This window comes from Dendropsophus ebraccatus, chromosome 10 (genome assembly GCF_027789765.1).
Source record: "Dendropsophus ebraccatus isolate aDenEbr1 chromosome 10, aDenEbr1.pat, whole genome shotgun sequence".
In the NCBI taxonomy this organism is placed as follows: domain Eukaryota; kingdom Metazoa; phylum Chordata; class Amphibia; order Anura; family Hylidae; genus Dendropsophus; species Dendropsophus ebraccatus.
Window position 1 is genome coordinate 8,409,815 of NC_091463.1, and position 27,992 is coordinate 8,437,806.

Below are 27,992 nucleotides of genomic sequence, written 5' to 3' on the forward strand. Positions count from 1 at the left end.
TAAAGGGATTTATCAGAGCTTGTGTATAACGTATCCCGGAGGAAACCCATCTGTATACACAGGAGCCAGCGGAATAACAGGTAATAGAGGGAGAGTACAGCATAATACAGGGAGAGAGGCGGTATATAGAGGGAGAGAGGCGGTATACAGAGGGAGAGAGGCAGTATATAGATAGAGGCAGTGTATAGAGGCAGTATATATATAGAGAGAGGCAGTATATAGAGGGGTGAGGCCATATACGGCATAATAGAGGTATAGAGGCAGTATACAGGGTAATGAGGCTTACTCATCATCCAGCAGGTGCAGCGTTACTTTCCATATGAAACAGGAGACACAGGCAGCACCACGCCTGACCAGTGTATGAGTGCATGCTCCCAGGACGCAGCAGCAGATCCCTGAGCCTCTCCGCTCCGCAGCATGCAGCCAGAGAAGCGTAAGTACCTCTATATAGCATGGGGGAGTGTGGGGGGTCCACAGATGGAGCCGAGTCACTGGCCACAACTCCTGCTGATATCATTGACTATCTTCACTAGATTTTGCTTAAATGCAAGAACCTTTATATAACAAACCCCTTTACACTAAAAAAAAAGAAAAAAGTTAGTTCTGTCTTGTTTATTACAACGAGCTTTTATCGTAAAATTGTCAGGGGAGGGGGGTTACGAGATGTGTATAAGGAACATAACATATAGGAGACCACTGAGGACGGCTATTTGCTGTATATTCTCAGCTATCTTTTTTATGTGAAAAATATATATAAATATAAACATATTACATGTGAAAGTATAAATGTATATCAATATACATATATAACATGTATAAGTATGCACATATATCAATATACACATATAACATGTATAAGTATGCACATATATCAATATACATATATAACATGTATAAGTATGCACGTATATCAATATACACATATAACATGTATAAGTATACACGTATATCAATATACACATATAACATGTATAAGTATGCACGTATATCAATATACACATATAACATGTATAAGTATACACATATATCAATATACACATATAACATGTATAAGTATACACATATATCAATATACACAAATAACATGTATAAGTATACACATATATCAATATACACATATAACATGTATAAGTATGCACATATATCAATATACACATATAACATGTATAAGTATGCACATATATCAATATACACATATAACATGTATAAGTATGCACATATATCAATATACACATAACATATATAAGTATACACGTATATCAATATACACATATAACATGTATAAGTATACACGTATATCACTTTTTTTGCGCCTACCGTGTGAGATCAGGGTTGAAATAAATTAATAGTTCAGGTGATTACGCACGCGGCAATACCAAACATGTTTATTTATTTATTTTTATTTATAACATGGGAAAAGGGGGGTGATTCTGACTTTTATTAGGGGAGGGGGTTTTTTATCAATAAAAAATATTTTCTTTTTTTTACACACATACTAGAAGTCCCCCTGGGGTTAAGGTTATTCCCCCTGGGGTTAGGGTTATTCCCCCTGGGGGACTTCTAGTATCACTACACTGATCTCTCATTGAGATCTATGCAATATATACATATATAGATATATAGATATATAGATATATACTGTAGATATAGTATAGATTTACTGCATAGATCGATGAGATCAGTGTTCTATTGCTTTCGGCTTCTGCAGCCGAGAGCAATAGAATGTTGAGCAGGGATCAGCGCCATTGTGGCGCAGACCCCGGCCAGGTACAGATGCGGGGATCGCTCCTACGTGATCCTGTCACGGGGGGGTGGAGACTGCCAGGGACCTGTAAAAGAAGACTTTTAAATGCAGATCCCAACTTTGACAGCTGCATTTAAAAGGTTTATTCAGTGGGCACGATGATCGGACTGTGCCCGCCAATTGCCGCGGTCCCAGGCTGCAGATAGCACCCAGGATAGTGGCGGTCCAGAGCAGGGCCGCTGCACGGCCCCTCTCTGAACGCCCTTAACGATGCAACGACGTACATGTATGCCCTGTGTCGTTAAGGGGTTATAAGCTTAAAATAAATATATTTTTTTATTTCAATTATTATTTTTTACACCTTGAAAAAAAACTTTCAATTTTTTTATTATTTTTACTTGTTTTTGTAAAAAAAAAAAAAAAATGGGCTTTTTTATTATAATTTTTTTATTGGATATTTAGAAGCTACAAAGTGATAGAAATACCTGAAAGACCTTTTATTAGGAGAAGAGTACAATACACTGGACACCTACGGAAGTGTCTGCACAAAAAGCAGAACCGTAATTACTGGCTATTAAAATTAACTACTTATTGTCCTAAAGGGACCGGAAATCATTAACTAGAATCCTGTTCTGCTTGATTTGGTTCATTTGAGAAGAACAAACTGCGATTTTTTTAGTTGAGCAGGGGGACAGAAAAAACTATTTTTTTGGTTTTTATTTTTTTAGTTTCCCTCCTTCTGTTCAGACTTGCCAGTAAATCTGGTGTCTTTTCCAGGGGGGTGGGGGGTTTGGTGGTATTGGTCAGGTCTGGTATCGCCAATAGGTGCTTGAAGATGGGGCGTCTTCAGGTTTAGTGACTAGGGCAGCAGCAGCTGTTAATACAGCCCTGGGCAGGAGTGGTAAGAAGATGCACAGTAGGGGACATTGAATATGGGGGGCAAGAGTGTACATGGGCAACTACAGAGGGAGAGTGTAGTATCCTACTACATATTTTCTTTTTCTTCTTACACCTTGGTAAAAGTGTATCACTCTAAGGTCACAGGTTAGGACAGGAGGCCGCTGTTCTTTACTCCAATCACTAGATGTCCCTCTCACCAGCACAGCTGCAGATAACACTAGGTCTAGCTACACACACACTTCCCTTTTATGTTAACAGCTTTCTTTTAGTTAGTTAGTTAGTTAGTTAGTTAGTTGGTTGGTTAGTTAGTTAGTATCTGGCTAAAGACCAGGCAGATCCTGTACTTAGTCGTTTCTGAAGCTAGTTATCCAACCTCTATGGGTCACTAGACTAGACCCCTAGGAAAACTGGAGACAAGGGAGTCTTCACCCTTGCTTACACTGTGAATCAGACAGCTAACAGGACAGTCGACCAGCTTAGAGAAAAGGGACGGATAAACTCAAGACCGGACCTGCAGCAGAGCACAGTGCCAGAAAGCTTCTCTCTACTGCCAAGACGCTCAGGTTTGTAGGAAGGATTCTACAAGGCAGCTCCACCCAGAGACCTGGGACTTGTACTACCCTAAAGGACGGGTCACCCGGCACTGTGGGGCAGAAGGCGGTGAGGTGAGATAACTGGGACTCATTCAAATGTGAGTACAAGGATATCATCAACACTAAACAGACACTTTACCACATCCCGGCAGAGTACATAGTACATTAGGCAAAAGGTCCTCCTATCCGGTCCCTGACACCTGTTACCTGTTACTGTTTTCTTCTATCAACTTATATATCTACCTGTTGGAGTATTATTGCTGAATATACCTGAGCACTGCTTGTTACTATTTTTGACCAAGTAAAGGCTGAAAGTTCTTTAAAGTGGGAGTGTCATTTCTACCGCCGCACTTGCACCTACACCTTGCACCTCACCCTAGTCCTAACCAAGGTCCAGTTGCCGTGTGTCCGGAGGTGGGTGTTACCGCTCCTGGCCACCGTTACAAGTAGCCTCCAAAACATCAAACCCACCAGCAGGCCCAACATCTGTTCCAGCAACTTTGGTCACAGCAGGAGGTATACAGTATGGGGACTACCTGCAGGGGGGATGTGAACAGTATAGGGGAACAACTACAGAGAAGAAGACAGGTGGAACAACTACAGAGAGGGGAGGGAGGTATACAGTATGGGGGAACTACAGAGAGGGGAGGGAGGTATACAGTATGGGGGAATAGCAACAGAGGAGGGAGGTATATAGTATGGAGGAACAACTATAGAGGAGGGAGAAAGGGTATACAGTATGGAGGAACAATTTCAGAGGGAAGAGGGAGGTATATAGCATGGGGGAACAACAACAGAGGAGGGAGGTATACAGTATAGGGGAACAACTACAGAGGCGGGGGGAGGGAAACATTATGGAGGAACAACTAAAGAGGGGGAAGGAGGTATACAGTATGGGGAACAACTACAGAGGAGGGAGGTATACAGTATAGGGATTCGGGAACAACAATAGGGGGAGGTATACAGTATGGAGGAACAACTACCGGGGGAGGTGTAACGTATGGAGGAACAACTACGGGGGGGGGGGGGGGGGGTATACAGTATGGGGAGAAAAACTACAGAGGTGGGGGAGGTATACAGTATGAAGGGACAACTATTGTTGTCATGGATGCATCTTAAGAGTGCTGTCATATTGACTGTCTGTTCCAAATTACAAGTTACATCTATAGTGCCCACTGAGAATCAAACACCCTGACACATTGATGGTTAAAGGAGAAGTCCAGCTAAAATTTTTGTTAAAGTATTGTATTGCCCCCTAAAAGTTATATAAATCCCCATTATACACTTATTATGGGAAATGCACATAAAGTGCTTTTTTCCCTGCACTTACTACTCCATCAAGGCTTCACTTCCTGGATAAAAGGGTGACGTCACTTCCTGGATAACATGGTGATGTCACTTACTGGATAACATGGTGATGTCACGACCTGACTCCCAGAGCTGTGCGGGCTGTGGCTGCTGGAGAGGATAATGGCAGGGGGACACTGAGGGACACAGGGCACTGGAGGGACACTGAGCATCCCCCTGCCATCATCCTCTCCAGCAGCCACAGCCTCACAGCTCTGGAAGTCGGGTCGTGACATCACCATTTTATCCAGGAAGTGAAGCCTTGATGCAGTAGTAAGTACAGGGAAAAAAGCACTTTATGTGCATTTCCCGTAATAAGTGTATATTGGTGATTTGTATAACTTTTGGGAGGCAATACAATACTTTAATAAAAAATTTTGCCGGAGTTCTCCTTTAAGGTGGATCTCCTTTATTTAAAGATGGCAGCTGGTTTGTATATCCTGGGGGCATGTGTTCTACTAAGGCTCGCGTTAGTACCTCATTAGCTGAGGTACATTAGGAGTTAGTTACGTAGCACTATATACTAACATAAGCTTTAAGGAACGTAATATCTTCTGCTGTCAGTATACACAGTGAGTACACAGGGAGCTGCTGTCAGTATATACAGTGAGTACACAGGGAGCTGCTGTCAGTATATACAGTGAGTACACAGGGAGCTGCTGTCAGTATATACAGTGAGTACACAGGGAGCTGCTGTCAGTATATACAGTGAGTTCAGGGAGCTGCTGTCAGTATATACAGTGAGTACACAGGGAGCTGCTGTCAGTATACACAGTGAGTACACAGGGAGCCGCTGTCAGTATATACAGTGAGTACACAGGGAGCTGCTGTCAGTATATATAGTGAGTACACAGGGAGGTGCTGTCAGTATACACAGTGAGTACACAGGGAGCTGCTGTCAGTATATACAGTGAGTACACAGGGAGCTGCTGTCAGTATATACAGTGAGTACACAGGGAGCTGCTGTCAGTATATACAGTGAGTACACAGGGAGCTGCTGTCAGTATATACAGGGAGTACAGGGAGCCGCTGTCAGTATATACAGTGAGTACACAGGGAGCTGCTGTCAGTATATACAGTGAGTACAGGGAGCCGCTGTCAGTATATACAGTGAGTACAGGGAGCTGCTGTCAGTATATACAGTGAGTACACAGGGAGCTGCTGTCAGTATATACAGTGAGTACACTTACTAATACTGGACACTGAACAATTTTACCATAAAGTGGCCGACCTTTTTAAGGCCTGCCAGCAATCCACTAGGCTGGGTCCCATTAGTACCAGCAGTTGGTTTTCTTTTCACCTGCAGCAAGGGGGATTGTGGGAAAGTGTCTGCGCTGTTGCCTGGCAACCACAGGGTCACAGGTCAGAGAGGAAACCAGGAAGTGGTCAGATACATGTAGAAGAAAAATGGTCCAGGGATGTAAGCTACTTTACTAATAACAGCACATTTGTTCTCCTCTCTCCCTCTCTAAATTCCAAATTCACCAAAAGCTGCATACAAAATCTACATCCAAACAACAAGTCTGAATGCAGCCCAATGGGCCTCAGAGGTGGCAGGTCATTAGATGATGTACAATACTAATACAATAGTAACAAAACAGAAAAGGAGTCTTTATGCCCTCCACCCTCAACAAAACCCTGGTCACCTACAGTATCAGGCTTTCCATGAAGCAATCAGGAACAAGAACAAGTGGAACCTGTCTTGAATACTTTTGCACGGCACCATAGAGAATACATTTCCAGCCAGTTGAGAGAAACACTTCTAAATCTCAAGTATTCTTCAAAAACAAAAGAAGTCATTCAAGTACAATAATAATAATACAAAAATCATGACAAGAATGAAGAATAATTACACAGTGATTTCCCTAGTGGTCTAGTAGGTTTAATATTACTATCCCAGGTCATACAATGGCCCTTATAATCCCCAGGAATCTAGTGGGTTATATAATATCCTTACTAGTCTAACAGGTAATAATGGTGTCCATGGTGAGCCAATAGGTAACTTAATCTTCGGTGGTCTGGTGGCTGCTATATATAACACAATGCCTGTTGGGAGAGTCCTGGTTTTATTGGAGGATCTGTCCATGCATTGGTTAATTCTTTGATTGTCATTTTAGCTGGAAAATCCTGGGTAAAATAAAAGGGAGCTGAATAACCCATCTGTGCTGAGTGGAAGAAAGCAAAATTACGGTTTGTACAACTTTTTTTCTGTAATGCTGCCACCTATGTACGCAAATGTAACTACTTTAATACTGCCCCCTATACAAGGATAAAACTACTATAATGTGGTAGGAGATAGCAGAAACTGGGACACTCATCGAATCTTCCAAGCTAAAAGTCCTTTATTGCATCAGACTTCAATCCAATACGTGAGGAAGGACAGATGGACTTGTGGGCGCTTACACCCCCGGAGTGTAAGCGCCCACAAGTCCATCTGTCCTTCCTCACCTATTGGACTGAAGTCTGATGCAATAAAGCAATTTTCGTTTGGAAGATACAGTGTCCCAGTTTCTCCTACCTCCTACCACATTGCATATACTATCTTCTTTTTATCTGGGTGCACCCAAAGTACAAGCATTTACAGGTCTTACCTCTGGTTATACATCCTATATTGTTAGGTTGCTGGCAGTGACGACTGTACTCTACTGCTTCACTATAGCTACTATAATACTGCTCCTATATACAGGAAAATAACTACTATAATACTGCCCCTATATACAAGAATACAACTACTATAACACTGCTCCTATATAGAGGAATATAACTACTATAATTCTGCTCCTATATACAAGAATATAACTACTATAATACTGCTCCTATATACAAGAATATAACTACTATAATACTGCCCTCTATATACAGGAATATAACTACTATAATACTGCTCCCTATATACAGGAATATAACTACTATAATACTGCTCCTATATACAGGAATATAACTACTATAATACTGCTCCTATATACAGGAATATAACTACTATAATACTGCTCCTATATACAAGAATATAACTACTATAATACTGCTCCTATATACAGGAATATAACTACTATAATACTGCTCCTATATACAAGAATATAACTACTATAATACTTCTCCTATATACAAGGATATAACTACTATAATACTGCTCCTATATACAGGAATATATACTACTATAATACTGCTCCTATATACAGGAATATAACTACTATAATACTGCCCCTATATACAGGAATATAACTACTATAATACTGCTCCTATATACAGGAATATAACTACTATAATACTGCTCCTATATACAGGAATATATTTACTATAATACTGCTCCTGTATATAGGAATATAACTACTATAATACTGCTCCCTATATACAGGAATATAACTACTATAATACTGCTCCTATATACAGGAATATAACTACTATAATACTGCTCCTATATACAGGAATATAACTACTATAATACTGCTCCTATTTACAGGAATATAACTACTATAATACACGGAAACTGGAGAGAAAGGAACGGCTGCACATCCCATCTATGGCTGATACTAATGCCGCTTGGCCTATAATAAAAATCAACACCAGAGTGTCTGTATATGAATTGATCAAGCCATATCGCCCCGTGTACCAACGTGCAGTCCACATGGGGTGATATGGCCCACGGGGCGTCCTCTGGTCCACACGGGTCCCTACGCTAACTCCACACCGTGTTGGTCAGTGACAGGCCCTGCAACCCCCATGTCACAGGACTAGACCCAAAAAGCCCCACCAGAATCCGGCCAGCACCACCGGCGGGGGAGGCTGCCCCCAAACGACACAAGCATGGATAGGGTATAACACTTGCCACTGCTGAACTCAGAGGGAGGCCATTACCTACAGGGGGACTGCCTACAGGGGAGGGGGCTTACTACAGGGGTGAAAACCTTCAGGGGGATTGTCTACAGGCAGTGTTTAATATAGTGGGATTACCTACATTGGGGGATATCCTTAAAGGTTGGTTATTACAGAGGGATTACCTATAGGAGAGACTGCCTATAAGGGGGCGTACTACAAAAGCATTACCCACGTGGGGGACACAATTTACTGGGAAAGGCTAATCATCAGGGGAATGAGGGATACTACCTATTGGATGGGCTAACAATTGCAGGGGGCTACCTACATAGATGCACAAAGGAGCCTAACCACTATATGGGGGCACAGAGGGGCGTTTAATGAGGACACTAATGATTTTGCCGACATACTGTTCTCTACCTCCCAAGACAGCAAACTCTTTCCAGTCTAAGCGGCTTTCCATCAGGATGCAGTTCCTAAAGTGTACATGTAAGTAGCATCTCTATACTAGTCCTTATTATAAGCAGAGGGTATGTGATAGACTTTACACTATCGCCAGTACATACTCCTCAATCCCTTATAAGAAGGGTGTCATATTATTAGAGATGATGGGCAGCTAATAGTCCTTTATCTATTATAAGTGGGCTGTATGATCAGAGACATTATTCTATTTGTGGCCAATAGTCCTCTATCCATTATAAACAGGAGGCATGTGATAATAGTCGTATACACATTATACTATATACCGTTAAAGAGGTAGTGCGATGCTACACATTTATTCACTAAATAACACACATTACAAAGTTATTCAACATTTTTTTAAACGTTAGTGTGACAATTTGATATTATAGGCGGTATTAGGACCAGTAAATATATTGCATACATACCCATGTAGCAGCAGTGAGTATACAGCACACATAACTATATACCAGCAGTAACTATACAGCACACATAACTATATACCAGCAATGAGTATACAGCACACACAACTATATACCAGCAGTAAATATACAGCACACACAACTATATACCAGCAATGAATATACAGCACACTTAACTATATACGAGCAATGAATATACAATACATATTACTATTTATCAGCAATGAATATAGAGCAAATATAAATATATACCAGCAATGAATATACAGCACACATAACTATATACCAGCAATGAATATACAATACATATTACTATTTATCAGCAATGAATATAAAGCAAATATAAATATATACCAGCAATGAATATACAGCACAAATAACTATATCCGCTGTTGGTATATAGTTATGTGTCCTGTATATTCATTGCTGGTATATAGTTATGTGTGTTGTATATTCATTGCTGGTATATGGTTATGTGTCCTGTATATTCAATGCTGGTATATAGTTATGTGTGTTCTATATTTATTGCTGGTATATGGTTATATGTCCTGTATATTCAATTCTGGTATATAGTTATGTGTGTTGTATATTCATTGCTGGTATATAGTTATGTGTGTTGTATATTCATTGCTGGTATATGGTTATGTGTCCTGTATATTCAATGCTGGTATATAGTTATGTGTGTTGTATATTCAATGCTGGTATATAGTTATGTGTGCAGCATATTCACTGGTGGTATATAGTTATGTGTGCTGTATATACACTATTGATATGTATTATGTAGGAAGTAGGACATGACTTAGACACATCTCACATGGTGTAACCTCATCAGGAATAGGTTTATTCACTAAGAACAATGTCCATGATAGAATACACATTAATATTATCTCCTATTGTTCCAGCACTGAGTAACACGAGGAGGATCCTGCTCTTCTGCCTGGTTGGTGGTCTGCTGTTGGGTTGGTGAGTGCGGCGTATACGTCTCCTTCTAAATACTATGCAGTGTCCTGGTACCCGGTGTCATTTTGTCATTACCAACCCCCTATTGTCATCTCTATGGTGTCGTACATTCACATTCTTACTTACAGGTGTCTGGGTCTTAAGAGAGTGTCACTGTTTCTATTACACACTCTACTATCACTATCACTATCACCAACTGATCACATTTACCTCATGTTTGCTAATATCTATGAATAATCAAAACTTTTACGGTAAGCCAAGATGGCTACAAGAGACACCAGTAGACTCAGCCTTGGCTTGTATATCTCACACTGTGCAGAATATTTCTTATGTTAGCCGATGTTTTGTGGCATCTTTTATAGCCATACAGTAGGGGTATACACTACTCACAAAAAGTTAGGGATATTTGTCTTGTGGGTGGAGCTCCTGCTTCAGTGATTTTATATCATGGGGTATATAAGTAGAGCTGACTGGAAGCTGTGTGTGCCCTGTCCCCTCCCGCCTCATCTCCTGAGCCCTCCACTGCTGGCCTGGGATGTGACATCTGCTGGAGGAGACAGCCACAGGAGGTATGTCAGCCATTGCTCCACTACTACCCATCCCATCCTAACAGACTCTGCCATTTGTATCTGCTCTGTGTATTTTGGTATGTCAGCCATTGCTCCACTACTACCCATCCCATCCTAACAGACTCTGCCATCTGTACATAGAGAATTGTGTACACTTGAGAATTAGACCAGAATGAAACCATTCATCTCCGTCTACCGTCCTACCCGTGCCTTACGCTCCTCTAGCGACTTAAGGCTAACATCTGCTCTGTGTATTTTGGTATGTCAGCCATTGCTCCACTACTACCCATCCTAACAGACTCTGCCATTTGTATCTGCTCTGTGTATTTGGTATGTCAGCCATTGCTCCACTACTACCCATCCTAACAGACTCTGCCATTTGTATCTGCTCTGTGTATTTGGTATATCAGCCATTGAGTTATTATCGCCCTCATCAAATTCTGCTTTGCTGTTCTGTATCTGTTTTGTGTCTAGTATGGCTTCACTGATTTTTATTACCCCTCATTTGGCCTTGTTTGTAACATATCACTAGTCCTGTGCCCTCTGATCGCCCCACTCTCACCACTAATCACCCCTCCCAAATTGACACCTGGGCCCGACTTCAGCCTTTTGGAGTCAGTTAATCATAGCCATACAACTATAAGAGTGGGCACACTCCATCGTTCGCTCCATCGCAAGTGACCTCATAAGTGACCACTTGAGAATTAGACCAGAATGAAACCATGAGAAACCTCTGAGGAAAAACCAGTGAGTACTGCACATGTATTCCATAGACCTACTAACCACTTAATACATTTTTACTATTTTCATCAAGCTTTTTATCTCTATATCTGCTAATCTTGTGTCTACAGACCTATCCCCCACCCATTCCCCCTGTGGACTGCCCACCTCAGCCCCTCTCTCCTTCCGTCACCTATGTACTGCTCACACTCACTCTTTACCTTCCTGAACCCCCATCACCTTAGTTTCAGGTGCAGCACAGAAACCGTCCTCATAAGTCACTAAACCATCTACTATCTCTTACTATTCTCCTCCATCTTACAGCAGGAGACATTTCTCCTAACCCTGGTCCTCCCTCTATTACTAACAGCTTCTCTTCACCGACCTCCTTCAGAAACCCCCATAACCTGGTCAGGATCCGTTGCTTGCCGGATCCTATCAGCATTAACTGTGCTCTCTGGAACGTCCGGTCTGTCTGTAACAAACTTACAGAAGTTCATGACGTGTTTATCAATAAATCACTCGACCTGCTGGCTCTTACGGAAACATGGCTACAAGAGTCAGACACGGCCTCACCCGCCGCTCTGACCCATGGTGGCTTACACCTTTCCCATACCCTAGACCTGATAACAGACATGGTAGGGGAGTGGGTGTACTTCTCTCCCAGACTGTACTTACCAGGTCATTCCCCCTGAGCCCTCCCTCTCATTCTCCTCTTTTGAAGTTCACACCGTACCACTTTTCCGTCCATTTTCCCTGAGAGTCGCAGTCATCTACTGCCCCCCTGGCTCACCCACTAAGTTTCTTGATCACTTCTTTACCTGGCTTCCTTACTTTCTATCTTCTGATATTCCTGTTCTAATCATGGGCGATTTTAACATCCCAATTAACACCCCAATCTCCCCATCAGCCGCTCAGTTTCTCTCTCTAACCTCTTTCCTTGGCCTCTCTCAGCATTCTAACTCTCCAACCCCCAAGGGTGGGAATACCCTGGACCTGGTCTTCTCCAGATTTTGCCCAGTTTCCCACTTTTCTAACTTTACCACTGACCTCTCAGACCACAACTTCCTCTCCTTTATCATAACAAATTTCTCGTCCTCCTCTTGACACCCCGACCTCACTCACATATAGGAACTTACGTGCTATAGACACCCAACAATTGCTAGATACCGTACAGTCATCATTGCCCCCCACCTCTTCCCTCTCCTATCCTAATCTGGCTGCCAAACAATACCACGACACCCTCAAAACCACCCTGGACAAACTTGCACCCCCTATACCCCAAACAGCCCGACACAGACGGCCACAACCCTGGCACACATCCAGAACTCGTTTTCTTAGACGGTGTTCTAGGTGTGCTGAACGTCTGTGGAGGAAATCCAAGACAACAGCCAACCTCCTACATTATAAGTTCATGCTTAGAAGCTACTACTCCGCTCTTCACTCTGCTAAGCAATCCTACTTCACCACTCGATCTCTTCTCTTTCCCATAACCCAAAACGTCTCTTTGATACCCTCAACTCTCTCCTTAAACCGAAACTTCAGACACCCATCACTCACCTCTGCGCTGAAGACTTAGCCAACTACTTCAAGGACAAAATAGACACAATCCGCCAGGAGATCATCTCCCATTCCCCAGGTAATATTAATCCTATTCCCTCTCACTGTTCCTCCTCATCCCTCTCAGCCTTTGAGCCAGTGACAAGTCTCCAGAATCCTCTCCTCCTCTCACCCCACCACCTGCCCTAGTGACCCTATTCCCTCACACCTTGTCCAGTCTCTCTCTCCTGTTGTCACTACTTACCTTACTAAAATCTTCAACCTCTCCCTCTCCTCTGGCATCTTCCCCTCGGCTTTCAAACACTCCACCATCACTCCATTACTGAAAAAACCCTCCCTAGACCCCTCCTGTGCTGCCAACTATCCACCTGTCTCTAATCTCCCTTTTATCTCTAAACTCTTGGAACGTCTGGTCTATTCCCGCCTAACCCGCTACCTCTCTGACAACTCTCTCCTTGACCCCCTTCAGTCTGGTTTCCGTCCTCACCACTCTACAGAAACTGCCCTGACTAAAGTCTCTAACGATCTCCTCACCGCCAAGTATAAAGGCGACCATTCTCTGCTCATTCTCCTGGATCTATCTGCAGCTTTTGACACTGTAGACCACCAGCTCCTCCTCTCCAGGATCCGCTCTATCGGCCTCAAGGACTCTGCTCTTTCCTGGTTTTCCTCCTATCTCTCCGATCGCTCCTTTAGTGTATCACTTTCTGGCTCCACGTCATCTTCTCTCCCCCTTACAGTCGGGGTTCCTCAGGGATCAGTCCTCTCTCTCTCCTTTTCTCACTTTACACTTTACCCATCGGACAAATCATCAGCAAGTTTGGTTTTCAGTACCATCTCTATGCTGATGATACCCAGCTCTATACCTCCTCCCGTGATATCACCCCCTGCTATATACAATCTCTATGCTGATGATACCCAGCTATATACCTCCTCCTGTGATATCACCCCCTGCTATATACAATCTCTATGCTGATGATACCCAGCTGTATACCTCCTCCTGTGACATCACCCCTGCTCTTCTACAGAACACCAGTAACTGTCTGTCTGCCGTCTCTAACGCTATGTCCTCCCTATTCCTAAAACTAAACCTTTCTAAGACTGAGCTTCTTGTCTTCCCTCCCTCTGCTAAACACCCTCCACCTGACATCTCCATCTCTGTCTGTGGTGCGACCATAGCCCCTACACAACAAGCCCGCTGCCTTGGGCTTATATTTGACTCAGATCTGTCCTTCACTCCTCATATTAAATCTCTTTCACGTTCCTGTAATCTGCATCTAAAAAACATCTCTAAAATCCGTCCCTTCCTTCCTGTCAAATCTGCTAAAACTCTCATTGTCGCTCTGATTCATTCCCGTCTAGACTACTGCAATTCCTTACTAATCGGCCTTCCGTCCTCTAAACTCTCCTCTCTCCAGTCCATTCTCAATACAGCGGCCAGGCTCATCCCCATGTCCAGCCGCTATACCAATGCCTCCCCCCTGTGCCAGTCACTACATTGGCTCCCTATAAAACACAGGATACAATACAAAGTCCTCCTGCTCACCCACAAGGCTCTCCACAGTGCTGCACCTCCCTATATCTCCTCCCTCATCTACCGTCCTACCCGTGCCTTACGCTCCTCTAGCGACTTAAGGCTAACAACCACCTTGATCCGCACCTCTCACTTCTGTCTCCAGGACTTCTCCCGAGCTGCACCAGTTCTATGGAATCCATTACCCAAGACTGTCAGGCTCACCTCCAATACACAAAGCTTCAAACGTGCCCTCAAAACTCATCTGTTCAAGCAGGCTTACCAGGTTACCAGTTGTAAAGTGCTGCGGAATCTGTTGGCGCTATATAAATAAAAATTATTATTATTATTATTATTATATAAGTAGGTGCCCATAATGCTGGTAAGATGGCCCGGGGGGTAGTGTTGCTGGCTCAGGTGGGGTAGTGTGTGCGTGTATGGAGGGTCAGGTGGGGTAGTGTTTGTGTGGGGATGAGGGTCAGGTGGGGTAGTGTTTGTGTGGGGATGGGGGGCAGGTGGGTAGTGTTTGTGGGGATGGGGGGGCAGGTAGGGTAGTGTGTGGGCATGGGAGGCAGGTGGGGTAGTGTTTGTGTGGGGATGAGGGTCAGGTGGGTAGTGTGTGTGGGGATGGGGGCAGGTAGGGTAGTGTGTGTGGGGATGGGGGGCAGGTGGGGTAGTGTGTGTGGGGATGGGGGGCAGGTGGGTAGTGTGTGGGGATGGGGTGCAGGTGGGTAGTGTGTGTGGGGATGGGGGGCAGGTAGGGTAGTGTATGTGTGTGTGGGGAAGGGGGTAAGTGGGGTAGTGTGTGGGGGAATGGGTCAAGTGGGGTAGTGTTATGAAGGTTGCTTAATAATGTAGCGTGGGGGGGGGGGGCAGGGTAGTTGTGGGTAATTGTTTTAGGGCCCTAGCAATGCCCCTGCCTCAGGTCATTGAGGTTCTGGGATACAAAGTTACGAGCCTCTACACAATGACTCAGCTTATCCCATGGGTTTTCTATAGGATTCAGGCCTGTAGGAATGCAAGCCACTCCATGTGAGGTCCCCCAGTCTCCAGCAGCCGCTCCATGTGAGGTCCCCCAGTCTCCAGCAGCCGCTCCATGTGAGGTCCCCCCGTCTCCAGCAGCCGCTCCATGTGAGGTCCCCCAGTCTCCAGTAGCAGCTGCTCCATGTGAGGTCCCCCAGTCTCCAGCAGCCGCTCCATGTGAGGTCCCCCCGTCTCCAGCGGCCGCTCCATGTGAGGTCCCCCAGTCTCCAGCAGCCGCTCCATGTGAGGTCCCCCAGTCTCCAGCAGCCGCTCCATGTGAGGTCCCCCCGTCTCCAGCGGCCGCTCCATGTGAGGTCCCCCAGTCTCCAGTAGCAGCCACTCCATGTGAGGTCCCCCAGTCTCCAGCAGTCACTCCATGTGAGGTCCCTCAGTCTCCTGCAGCAGCTCCATGTGAGGTCTTCAAGTCTCCAGCAGCCGCTCCATGTGAGGTCCCTCAGTCTCCAGTAGCAGCCACTCTATGTGAGGTCCCTCAGTCTCCAGCAGCCACTCTATGTGAGGTCCCCCAGTCTCCAGCAGTAGCAGCCGCTCCATGTGAGGTCCCCCAGTCTCCAGCAGCCACGTGTGAGGTCCCCCAGTCTCCAGCAGCTGCTCCATGTGAGGTGCCCCAGTCTCCAGCAGCTGCTCCATGTGAGGTCCCTCAGCCTCCAGCAGCCGCTCCATGTGAGGTCCCTCAGTCTCACATGGAGAGGCTGCTGGAGGCTGGGGGAACTCAAATGGAACGGCTGCTGGAGACTGGGGGACCTCACATGGAGCAGCTGCTGGAGACTGGGGGACCTCACATAGAGCGGCTGCTGGAGACTGGGGGACCTCACATGGAGCTGCTGCTGGAGACTGGGGGACCTCACATGGAGCGGCTGCTGGAGACTGGGGGACCTCACATAGAGCGGCTGCTGGAAACTGGGGGACCTCACATGGAGCAGCTGCTGGAGACTGGGGGACCTCACATAGAGCGGCTGCTGGAGACTGGGGAACCTCACATGGAGCGGCTGCTGGATACTGGGGGACCTCACATAGAGTGGCTGCTGGAGACTGGGGGACCTCACATAGAGTGGCTGCTGGAGACTGGGGGACCTCACATAGAGCGGCTGCTGGAGACTGGGGGACCTCACATAGAGCGGCTGCTGGAGACTGGGGGACCTCACATAGAGCGGCTGCTGGAGACTGGGGAACCTCACATGGAGCGGCTGCTGGATACTGGGGGACCTCACATAGAGTGGCTGCTGGAGACTAGGGGACCTCACATGGAGCGGCTGCTGGATACTGGGGGACCTCACATAGAGTGGCTGCTGGAGACTGGGGGACCTCACATAGAGTGGCTGCTGGAGACTGGGGGACCTCACATAGAGTGGCTTGCATTCCTACAGGCCTGAATCCCATAGAAAACCCATGGGACGAGCTGAGGCATTTGTAGAAGCTCCTAAATCTGTACCCGAGAACCTCAGTGACCCGAGGGCCGTCCTTCAAGAAGAGTGCGGTGCCGTACCACCACAGAATAATGCAACTTGTGACCAGCAGGAGGAGTCAATGTCAATCTGTAATTTAACATGACAAGTTGTTGGGGTATTGGGGTACACCCACCACTTGGGTAGGCTATTGCTTCTATAAATTGTTGGAGAATCGCCATTGCTGCTTCTACCTAATGCCCCATGATATAATATCACTACGCTTCCCATAAATTTCACCCTTAAGCCAACTATCCCTGACAATGTGTGAGTAGTGTATGTCACAGAGTTAATGGTGTGAGCCTAGCCAGAGTATTTTTAGGAGACTTACATGCTCGTGTTTATTTTGCAGGTTTACCTTCAAGGACACCCGATCACGTTCAATTGTCAACTTCTTCTGTAGGCGACATAGGTCAGTGCAATTTCTCTTTTTTTTTTGCTACTTTTTTGGGATTAAAAGATTAGAAGAAAAAAAACATGTCTGTCTTCTTTCAGAAACCGCACAACACCTGTCCTCAGGTTACATGTGGTATTACAACTCTGTTCCATTCACTTCAATGGAACTGAGCTGCAACACTGCAGGACAAGGGGGTTTCTGAGGATAACGCAGGAGAAGGGCCATAACGCAGCCATGTTTTTTGTTTTGTTTTTTAATCCTGGGAAACCCTTTTCATTCCACTTTTTTACAATATATCATGACCACTGCGAAACAGAGCAAAAGTAATACACAAGGCCCCCAGAAGGAACGTATCACTAAATCCTGATGATCTATTGTCAGACACACATAGGGCTACGCTGGACCACCCAGTTATATAAGGGGTGCAGAGGCCACTACAGGCTACAAAAAGTTTTTAATTTTTTTTTTTTTCTTCAAAGCTGATGTTGTTCTCCCTAAGATATCCAGTATAAATAATGGCGCCATCTATGGGTGTAATATCTCATTTCTCTCTTTTCCTACCAGTAATAACACTGAAAGAAAGTCTCCTTTAATTCTTCTTCAAGACGTGAAACTTCCAAGGTAACACAAATCTCTCTATTCTGCATATAAAACTTCTACCCTCAACAATAATTCCATTTCTATTTCCTTCTTTTTGGGATTTTCCTCTCTAACAAAAAATCCCATTTTGTAATTTCTTTTTTTAAATAAAAGTATTTTAAGCCTCATGCGTGCGAACTGATTAATCCTGTGATCCATCGGAGGAGCAGTCGGATCACAACCTCCATTGGTTTCCATGGTTCACCATATAGGTTGAATACATGAGACCTCGTGTCCACACTAAATAACAAAGGAATGAGATTAATCCTACCATTTCTTCCTTGAAATTTGCAGAATACTGTACACCAAGCCCGACACCATCCGACCACCGTAAGTTCATGTTTTTTGTATTCTTTTTCCTCCCTTAGTTTTCAACATGAATTCTTTAATGTCGAAACAGTTTTTTCTCTCTCTATAAGGATAGCCAATGACTTCCCATGAGGAAACATCGACCCCTTGTGTTGTGTTCAGTATTGCAGCTGGTTGTACATCTTAAACTAACTTGTCCCCTATTCATTGGATAGGGGACAAATAAGAGATTGCTGGGGTCCAACTTCTGTGCCCTCACTGGCAATCTACCAATTTGCCTCCGGCTCCTTTGTTATGAATACAGCCGTGGGTACAGAACGTGACTCGTGGCTCTATTCATTCCTGTGGAGCCGTCAGAAAGAGCGGAGTGCTACATATCTAATAAACTACAAATTTTCCGAAAATGGCTGAGAGGATCAAGGCAAGAAAATCATTGTCATTCTCAGCGGCCTGTGAACTATGGGGTTATATCAGCAGGTTAGATGCTTCCTTCCCTTTAACCTCTTAAGGACCCATGACGTACCGGCACGTCATGGATCACTGTCACTTAAGGACCCATGACGTGCCGGTACGTCATCCCTTTAAACGGGCGCCGCGGCCGGCCGGGTCCCGATCGGGGGAGATAGCCTGCTATAATACATAGCAGGCCATCTCTCCCTGTCGGCATGGAGGGTTGTTAACCCCCCCCATGCCGACGATCGCCGCTATTGGCTGATAAGCCCATAGCGGCGATCGGAACCTTTCCGGGCCATCGGTGGCCCGATGACCCGGAAAAAAATGGCGGTCGGTGCTGTCCGAGGACGGCACCGACCGCCATTACTGTAAAAAGTAATGGTGGTCACGGTACCACCGTCCCGATCGCCGTGAACGGCCGGCCAGCCGGCCGGCCGTTCACGGCGATCAAAGTCCCCACAAGTAATAAATACCTGCTCCGGACCCCTCAGCTAGGTAGCTGAGGGGTCCGGAGCAGGTATTTGTACATTACTCACCTGTCCCGGGGTCCTGATCGGCGTCTTCCGGGTTCCCGGCGTCCACTTCCTCTTGTCGGGACTTCGGCTTCTTCCGTGAGTCCCGATCGGCTGTTTCCGGCTCCAGCGTCGTCTATTTTCGTATTTTTCCGGCTCCAGCGTCGTCTATTTTCGGATCTTGCGCTCTGCTGCCCCCTAGCGGCTGATAAGTGTAATACACGTATCAGCCACTACAGGGATGTTCAGAATGTAGTAAAAAAAAAAAATTTTTTCCCAATTTTTTTTTTTTCTATTTTCCGCACCCTATCGCCGCTGAGTGTTGATCAGCATCGCACGAAAGTGCGCTGCTAATCAGCAACTCCTCCTTTTTGGCGTAGGGTGTTTTTTTTTTATATCCTACTGCCACGGTCTGCTTATAAGTGCCGAACATAAGTGCGGCATTCATCAGCAACACCATTTTTGGCGTAGGTTTTTTTTGTATACTTACTGTAAAAAACACGTAAAAAAACACTACATTACACCACACTACATTGAATAAAGTTTTACACTACACCACTACATACCCCATATACCAATCCCCATATAAAGATGGCCCCCAGGGTGTTTTCGGTGTCGGACGCATACATTATTATTGCCTCCGACACCGAAACAGCCAGTGAGGATGAATTGGGGGGATCCTTCTTTCCTCCATTCATCCTCATCCTCCTCATCATCCAGTGACGTGTCTGGGAGTAGCGTAGCGTACGCTGCCCCCCAGACACGTCTTTTCCGCCAGTACCGTCCCAATAAGAGATGACGGTATGGCGTGAAATTCTACAAACTCTGTGAGAGTACCTCAGGGTACACTTACAGATTTAGGGTACGTGCACACTGCGGAATGGCGAAGGATAACCCTTCGTGCATTCCGCAGCTGGCACCCGCCGGCGGACTGATGCAGGGGCGCGTCTCCGCCTGTGTCATAGACTCTATCCTATGCATGGGCGGATTCCATTATCCGTCATTCCATCAACACGTTGGACGCAGAGCGGAATCCGCCCGTGCATAGAATGGAGTCTACGACACGGACGGAGACGTGCGCCTGCATCAGTCCGCAGGCGGGTGCCAACTGCGGAATGCACAAAGGGTTATCCTTCGCGATTCCGCAGTGTGCACGTACCCTTAGAGTGTATGAAGGAAGGGACACCCGAATCCAGCCGCCAGATGCCCCCCCCCCCCATCCTCGGAGTTAGTGGGGAGATCGTCCGGGAACTGATCTTCCCACTGCTGGATAAAGGTCACCACCACCCGTACGGGGATAACTTTTATACCAGCACCCCCTCTTCTGGTCCCTCGCTGCCTGAGCTACTGTAGCTTGCGGCACGATCCGAACATATCAGAAATAGTAATAGCGCCCTAATATTTAGCAGCCATGGAGCGGACCCAGCGCTTCTGGATATGAAGGACCCCGTATCGCACCAGGACAACATTTTCCAGGTGACGTCCCCCACACTGGAGAACAGGAGACCCCAGAAGAAGTGCAGAGTGTGGGGTAACAGGGGGATCAGGAAGGACACCATTTACCAGTGTGACACCTGTCCTGATCCCCCCGGCCTCTGCATACTGGATCGCTCCAAGGCGCACTACACGTCATTGGGGTTCTACATTATCTAAATTCTGTCCCTTATTCCTATTTCAGGGGTCACGTTGATCCAGGGATTATTCTGATCGCCATTATGGAGTCGGGAAGGAATTTTTCCCCTGTGATGAGGCTACTGTCGTCTGCCTCACGAGGGGTTTTTGCCTTCCTCTGGATCAACACAGGTTGAATTTGATGGACACCTGTCATTTCCAACCTTATAAACTAATAATTGGCCTAATACCCCCAAATAAATTAGAATTGTCCCTTTTCCACAGCTAAGTAGGTATGGCCGCCATTCCCATTAGAGGATGCCATGATGCAATTACAAAGCCTCTGTGCGGCCAGGACAGTAGAAACCCCCCACAAGTGACCCCATTCTGGAAACTACACCCCATAAGGAATCTAACAAGTGGGGCAGCGGGTATATGGCCCCCTGGTGACGGCCACATTTGGGACGTGAAAATGAAAAAAATGGTATTTTTTATTTTCACGGCACATGTCCTACACATGTGCCCATCACTAGTGGGGTCCATATGCTCACTGCACCCCTTGTTAGATTCCTTATGGGGTGTAGTTTCCAGAATGGGGTCACTTGTCGGGGGTTTCTACTGTTCTGGCAGCACAGGAGCTTTGTAATTGCGACATGGCCTCCATCCCCCATTCCAGCCTCTAAATGGCGCTCTGTCCTTTTGGTGACTTGCCCTGTGCCCATATGGCAAATTATGTCCACATGTGGGGTATTTTCGTACTCAGGGGAAACTACCCTACACGTTTTGTGTTCATTTTCTTTTTTTAACCCCTTGTGGAAATGGAAAAAAATCAAGGCTAGACCAACATTTAGTGTAATTTTTTTAAAATTTTTACTCTAAATCATTGATCTTGTCTTGATTTTTTCATTTTCACAAGGGGTTAAAAGATAAAAAAAAACACAATGTGTAGAGCAATTTCCCCTGAGTACGGAAATACCCCACAAGTGGACATAAAGCGCCATGCGGGTGCAGGGTAAGCCTCCAAAGGGAAGGTGCGCCATTTGGTTTTTGAAGGCTGGATTTGGATGGAATGGATTTCGAGGGGCCATGTTGCATTCAAAAGGCCCCTGTGTTGCCAAGACAGTTAAACCCCCCACAAGTGACCCTATTATGGAAACTACACCCCTCAAGGAATGTAACAAGGGGTGTAGTCAGCATATGGACCCCACTGGTGACGGGCACAAATGTGGAACAATGTGGCGTGAAAATGAAATATTAAATTTTTTACACTATAATGTTGGTCTAGCCTTGAATTTATCATTTTCACAAGGGGTTAAAAGAGAAAAAAACACACAAAATGTGTAGAGCAATTTCCCCCGAGTCCGTAAATACCCCACGTGTGGACATAAAGCGCCATGTGGGTGCAGGGCAAGCCTCCCAAGGGAAGGAGCGCCATTTGGATTTTAGAGGTTGGATTTGGCTAGAATGGATGATGAACACCATGTCGCATTTACAGAGCCCTTGTGCTGCCAAAACACTGTAAACCCCCCACAAGTGACCCCATTCTGGAAACTACACCCCTCAAGGAATCTAACAAGGGGTGCAGTGAGGATATGGACCCCTGGATGACGGGCACATTTGTGCCATGAAAGTGAAAAAATGAAAATTTTCACTTTCACGTCACATTTTTCCACATTTGTGCCCGTCACCAGTGGGGTCCATATGCTCACTGCACCCCTTGTTAGATTCCTTGAGGGGTGTAGTTTCCAGAATGGGGTCACTTGTGGGGGGTTTCCAGTGTCTTGGCAGCACGAGGGCTCTGTAAATGCGACATGGCCCTTGAAATCCATTCCAGTGAAATCCAGCTTCCAAAAGCCAATTGGCGCTCCTTCCCTTTGGAGGCTCGTCCTGCGCCCGCTTGGCACTTTATGTCCACATGTGGGGTATTTCCGTACTCGGGAGAAACTGTGCTACATGTTTTGTGTTTTTTTTTTTCCTTTTATCCCTTTGTGAAAATGAAAAATTGAAGGCTAGAACAACGTTTTAGTGTAAAAAATACTTTAGTCTTTTTTCAAGCCATATTGTTTGGAAAATCTGTGAAGCACCTGTGGGGTCCAGATGCTCACCGCACCCCTTGTTACATTCCTTGAGGGGTGTAGTTTTCTAAATGGTGTCCCTTTAGGGGTGTTTTTTAGGTTTTGGCACCCCAGAGCCTCTGCCAACCTGAAGTGGTACAGTCAAAAATGACCAAAAATAACGGAGCCATTGAAATTCACTAGGCGCTCCCTTATATCTGAGGCTTGTGGTTGCGTCAAATAGCGCAATAGGGCCACATATGGGGTATTTCTATAAACTGCAGAAATGGGGCAATCAATATTGGGGTGCATTTCTCTGGTAATAGGTTTATAATTATGAAAAATATTGGATTACAATAAAATCTCTGCACAGAAAATTAAAATTTTCAAATTTCTTACACACTTAGCTTTTATTTCTGTGACTCCCCTAAAGGGTTAAAAAACTTTCTGGATGTGCTTTTGCAGAGTTTAGGGGGTGCAGTTTCTGAAATGGGGTGCTTCGTGAGGCTTTCTAACACACAGTCCCCTCAAATACACTTTAAACCTGAACAGTTCCCTAAAAATATCTGATTTTGAAATTTTACTGAAAATTTGGAAATTTGCTGCTAATGTTTTAAGCTTCCTATTGTCTAAAAAAAATGAAATATAGTTTAATAAATGCCGCCAACATAAAGTAGACATGTTGCTAATGCTATTTAATATATAATTTATGTGGTATAACCATTTTCTGTATAAGCAGAAAAGTTTTAAAGTTGGAAAAATGCATTTTTTCACAATTTTTCACGCTATTTTGGGTTTTTTCATAAAGATTCGTTATAAGTATCGACTCCAATTTACAAGAAATGTGAAGTACAATATGTCACGAGAAAACAATCTCAGAATCAGCCGGATAGGTAAAAGCATCCCGAAGTTATTAATGAATAAAGTGACACTGGTCAAATTCATAAAATTTGCTCCGGTCCTTAAGGCCATTTCAGGCCCGGTCCTTAAGGGGTTAAAGGGGATATCCAATTTGACCAATCAATTTGGTTAGAATTGCATATAATGAAGCTCACCTATATCCACTGCAGTAAATATGAGAAACAAAACTGGTTTTGCCTTTCAGGAGAACAGATGTTCTAACAGTAACGCCTTGGATGGCCCCTATTGTCTGGCACGGGACCTTCAATAGAGATATACTGAACGCTCAGTTTCATCAGATCAATGTCCGTGTTGGTCTTACGGTATTTGCCATAAAAAAGTAAGTTCCCTATTGCTGATATTTTTGATCATTTTATATTTTATGTTCTTTGAGTAATTATAATACTAGGAGGCCCACTGTCAGTTGGCCATTGGATTTACATTCCACCATAACGCTTATCATTGTTTTCGCCCTCTTTAGATACACAAGGTTTCTCAACAAATTCATTGAGACGGCCGAGAAGTTCTTCATGGTCGGACACAAGGTCAACTATTATGTGTTCACAGATCGAGTCAATGAGGTTACCAATTTCACCCTTGCTGAAGGTAGGCGATTGGTCGTCTTGGAGGTTCCGGCCTACGAAAGGTGGCAGGATGTCACCATGAGACGCATGGAGATGATCCGAGACTTCTCCATTAAGCGCTTTGTCAAAGAGGTGGATTACCTGGCGTGTGTGGATGTAGACATGGTGTTTCTGGATGAGGTTGGAGTAGAAATCTTAAGCAATGTGTTTGGAGCCTTACATCCCGGATTCTTTGAGAAACCACGAAACGAGTTCACGTATGAGCGTAGACCGCAGTCCAGCGCCTGCATTCCAGTGGAACTTGGAGATTTCTATTTTGCAGGTGGATATTTTGGCGGTGTAATAGAAGAAGTCATAAAGTTGACCAACTACTGTCATAACGCCATGATGGCCGACAAGCAGCAGAATATAGAGGCGCTCTGGCATGACGAGAGTTATCTAAATAAATATTTTCTGTCCTATAAACCAACCAAAATCCTGTCACCGGAATATATATGGAACAATTATTACGGATCTCCGGCTGTTGTAAAAACCAAAAGGTTCCTCGGCTTAGACAAAAATTACGATGAGGTCAGATTTTAATGGACTGTTTGTAGAATAATTTAGGTTTGGTCATGATTCTTTAAGCAATGTCAGATATGTGGCATGTCATATTGTCTTGCTGGAAGATTCTATCTGCCCCAAAGAAGACAGTCAGCATTTATGGGTGTATGTGATCTGCAGATGTGGTACCTCACTAGGGGTGTTGCAATTATATACACCCGTTGCAAAAGTCTGTACTTCTTGTAATATTATTAAGGTAAAAGTTGTACTAAAAGTTGGCCACTAGATGTCGCTGTATGTATATGAGGAAGCTCCACAGCTGAAGGATCGCAAAGGGTTATTGTTCTTCTGTGTTACCAGCAGGGGCGGATTACCTTTACCATAGGCCCCGGGCTGTTCACCAAGCCTGGGCCCCCCCACCCCACTGTAAATATGGCGGCACTAGCCTGGCGTTCATAGTACAGGACAGGTAATGTCATGATGTCCTGATTTGTGCAAAATTGCCATTAAAAAAACAGTTTTTTTGCAAATCATGGCAGAAGTGTATCCAGGAGACAGTACACCACTGAAAGTATAAGTCTTTTTGGGTGGTCATGGGCCCCCCAGGAGCTCAGGGCCCCGGGCTGCCGCCCAAAACGCCCCTATTATAATCCACTACTGGTTACCAGAATCTGGAGACCAGTAGGATTTCTTCTTTCTTCTTTCCTATCATCTCCCTCCTTCCTTCTTTTATTGCACTCTTTTACCCAATCACAGCGCACCATACACGCTGTAGAGGAAGTTAGTCACATGGGTGGAGGAGGAGCAGGAGTTTTTCGTTCTGGAAGTCGTGGAGGAAGGACACTCGCTAGATAGCTCTTCACAGTGGTCCTATTTGGGCCCTGTCCCTCTGCCAGGTCCCCTTACCTGAAGTCAGTCTTAGTCAGTACCCCGCATGGAAAGGACGCAAGACAGCTCACTGTTACCCACTTCTTTACTAGTGACAATCCAAAGCACTCTGCACTATTAAACCCCTTTTAAGGGAGGACTAAACAGAGATCATCTCAACCCACGCCGAAGGTACAAGGAGAAGTCACAGTGCAGGACAGTATCAATACCAGAGCCACAGAGCCAGTAACTGATCCGGACAGAGCAAAGTTGCAGTAGACTATGAATTCCATCTCGCAGCGTGAGTGTCAGCAGGGAACTCTCAGCATTCCGCTTATCCCAGGTAACAAGGTCTGGGGTCTGTGTCACCCATTAGGAAGGTTCAGCTGAGTCTAGTGTGCATAAGGTGGTGTGAAAACTGAAGTCAAAGGTCAATACACAGGCACAGGTGTTTTTCTTCTTATTCTTCTTACAAGTATTCTACCTCATCCTGGAACATCCCAGCAGAGCACATTACTATATGGATTGAGACTCTCAAGGCATCCTTCTCTCTGCTACTCTACTTATCGTATTACTCAGCACAACTTAACCAACACGACTATATCCTACACTGCACTTATCCTACAGATCTGGTTGTTCTCTTATCAAGTGTTTATTGCAACTTCTAGTGTGTTCCAGAGACTTTTCACTAAAGAAACCTTATACTGTCACTTCTGTATTACCTGCTGTATTACCTGCTGGTTTACAAGTAGTAAACCAACTCAACTTTATTTCAAGAGTCTGTGATTATTTGTCACCACCGACACAGCACATACACCGCAACCTTGGGACATTCTGCCCTTTCTGTGGGTGGCGGGTCCTATCATCCGGGACAGTCACTACACCACTCTTGCCATCCGTGATATCACCCCAAGGGACCCCGTAGCAACCTGGCAGGACACTGACCACAGGGGAAAAGGGTACAGCCGACCTGATAAAATAAAGGCAGGCGTGCCATCACACCTGTATGTTCACCAGGCACCGGCGTCACGTGACAAGATCTCGAGATCCAGCTGTATCTCGGCCATCTACCATAGAAGTGGTGTCACACTACAACACCTAGCAAGTGACCGGCCGCTCCTCCGATATAACACCACACCGGGGACTGAACACCACACAGGGATGGATTTATTCCCAAATCAGAGAGTGCCTCCACATGGATAGGTAACCCAGAGAACATCCCAAGAACATCCCCCAGACCATAACGCTGCCCCCACCAGCTTGTGTTCCTCCAGGCATGGCAGCAGGGTGTTTGTTCTCTGATGTTTCTTGCCCCATACACCAACGTCCAGGTGTCCTGTCCCAAAAGCAAATAATCATTGTATATCAATGACCTGTATTGTTGGGGCCACTCTGCAGTATCTTGTCCAGATCTTGGGTATGGGATAAGTCATTAAATGCCATTGTCTTGGTTAAACAGTCATAGAAATTATACACAATCTGAACACGTAATCACAACTTTTATTCCAGGCTATTGGCACATCTTGTAACTTGTCAAAAACACCCTCATACTTGCAGGTGATATCTCCTTACTATAGATGAATCCGGTCCCACTGTCCATGACCTCCTCGAGCACCTGTAGACTTGCTGCCCCGCTTATCACGGTGTGACCCCAGTGACCCCCCCCCCTTTATTGGCTATTTTCTTATATCCAAGATACTGTTTTCTAAAGCCTCAAGCACCCACATCCTCAAGATCCCCATTTATGACCACGGTCGGATATTGCTGTCCTTGGGAAAGGCCCAACCGACCCCATGTACAAATTATTAGATATTTCCCTCTTACTTGGGGAACTCTCCAAATTTCCTAATGCACCTACTGAATTTAGGCTAGGTTCACACTGGGTTTTTTCATCCATTTCACTGTATCCATGTCAGGGCGTTCAATTGTAAGGGAAGCTTTAAACATAACGGAATCGCAGCGGATTTCACACTGTGAGTTCACAGCAAAATCCGCTGCGATTGCCCTCCTGTCACTTTCAGTAGGATTACATACTGG

At 45.2% G+C, this 27,992-nt stretch overlaps 1 protein-coding gene across 3 annotated transcripts; it reads left to right on the forward strand.

The window, feature by feature from the left end:
* Window positions 1-27,887, forward strand: LOC138802890 (histo-blood group ABO system transferase-like). 3 transcript variants are annotated; one of them, XM_069986610.1, is made up of 10 exons: window positions 1-80; window positions 298-433; window positions 6,702-6,774; window positions 8,045-8,886; window positions 10,181-10,241; window positions 17,439-17,498; window positions 18,048-18,104; window positions 18,417-18,452; window positions 24,167-24,301; window positions 24,443-27,887. In XM_069986610.1, the coding sequence occupies exons 4-10, from the start codon at window positions 8,778-8,780 to the stop codon at window positions 25,125-25,127; spliced, it is 1,143 nt and encodes a 380-aa protein (XP_069842711.1). In that variant the 5' UTR covers window positions 1-80; window positions 298-433; window positions 6,702-6,774; window positions 8,045-8,777; the 3' UTR covers window positions 25,128-27,887. The 3 variants fall into 3 exon arrangements, with proteins under 3 accessions (XP_069842711.1, XP_069842712.1, XP_069842714.1); XM_069986611.1 differs by lacking the exons at window positions 1-80; window positions 298-433 and adding an exon at window positions 5,946-6,004; XM_069986613.1 differs by lacking the exons at window positions 1-80; window positions 298-433 and adding an exon at window positions 6,478-6,552.
* The last annotated feature ends 105 nt before the right edge of the window (window positions 27,888-27,992 follow it).

Coding starts and splice junctions, on each gene's coding strand:
- LOC138802890 (XM_069986610.1), top strand. CDS start 8,778: ATGAGGACACTAATGATTTTGCCGACATACTGTTCTCTACCTCCCAAG. Junction 10,242..17,438: donor GGTGGTCTGCTGTTGGGTTG/GTGAGTGCGGCG, acceptor TTTATTTTGCAG/GTTTACCTTCAAGGACACCC. Junction 18,105..18,416: donor CAAGACGTGAAACTTCCAAG/GTAACACAAATC, acceptor TGAAATTTGCAG/AATACTGTACACCAAGCCCG.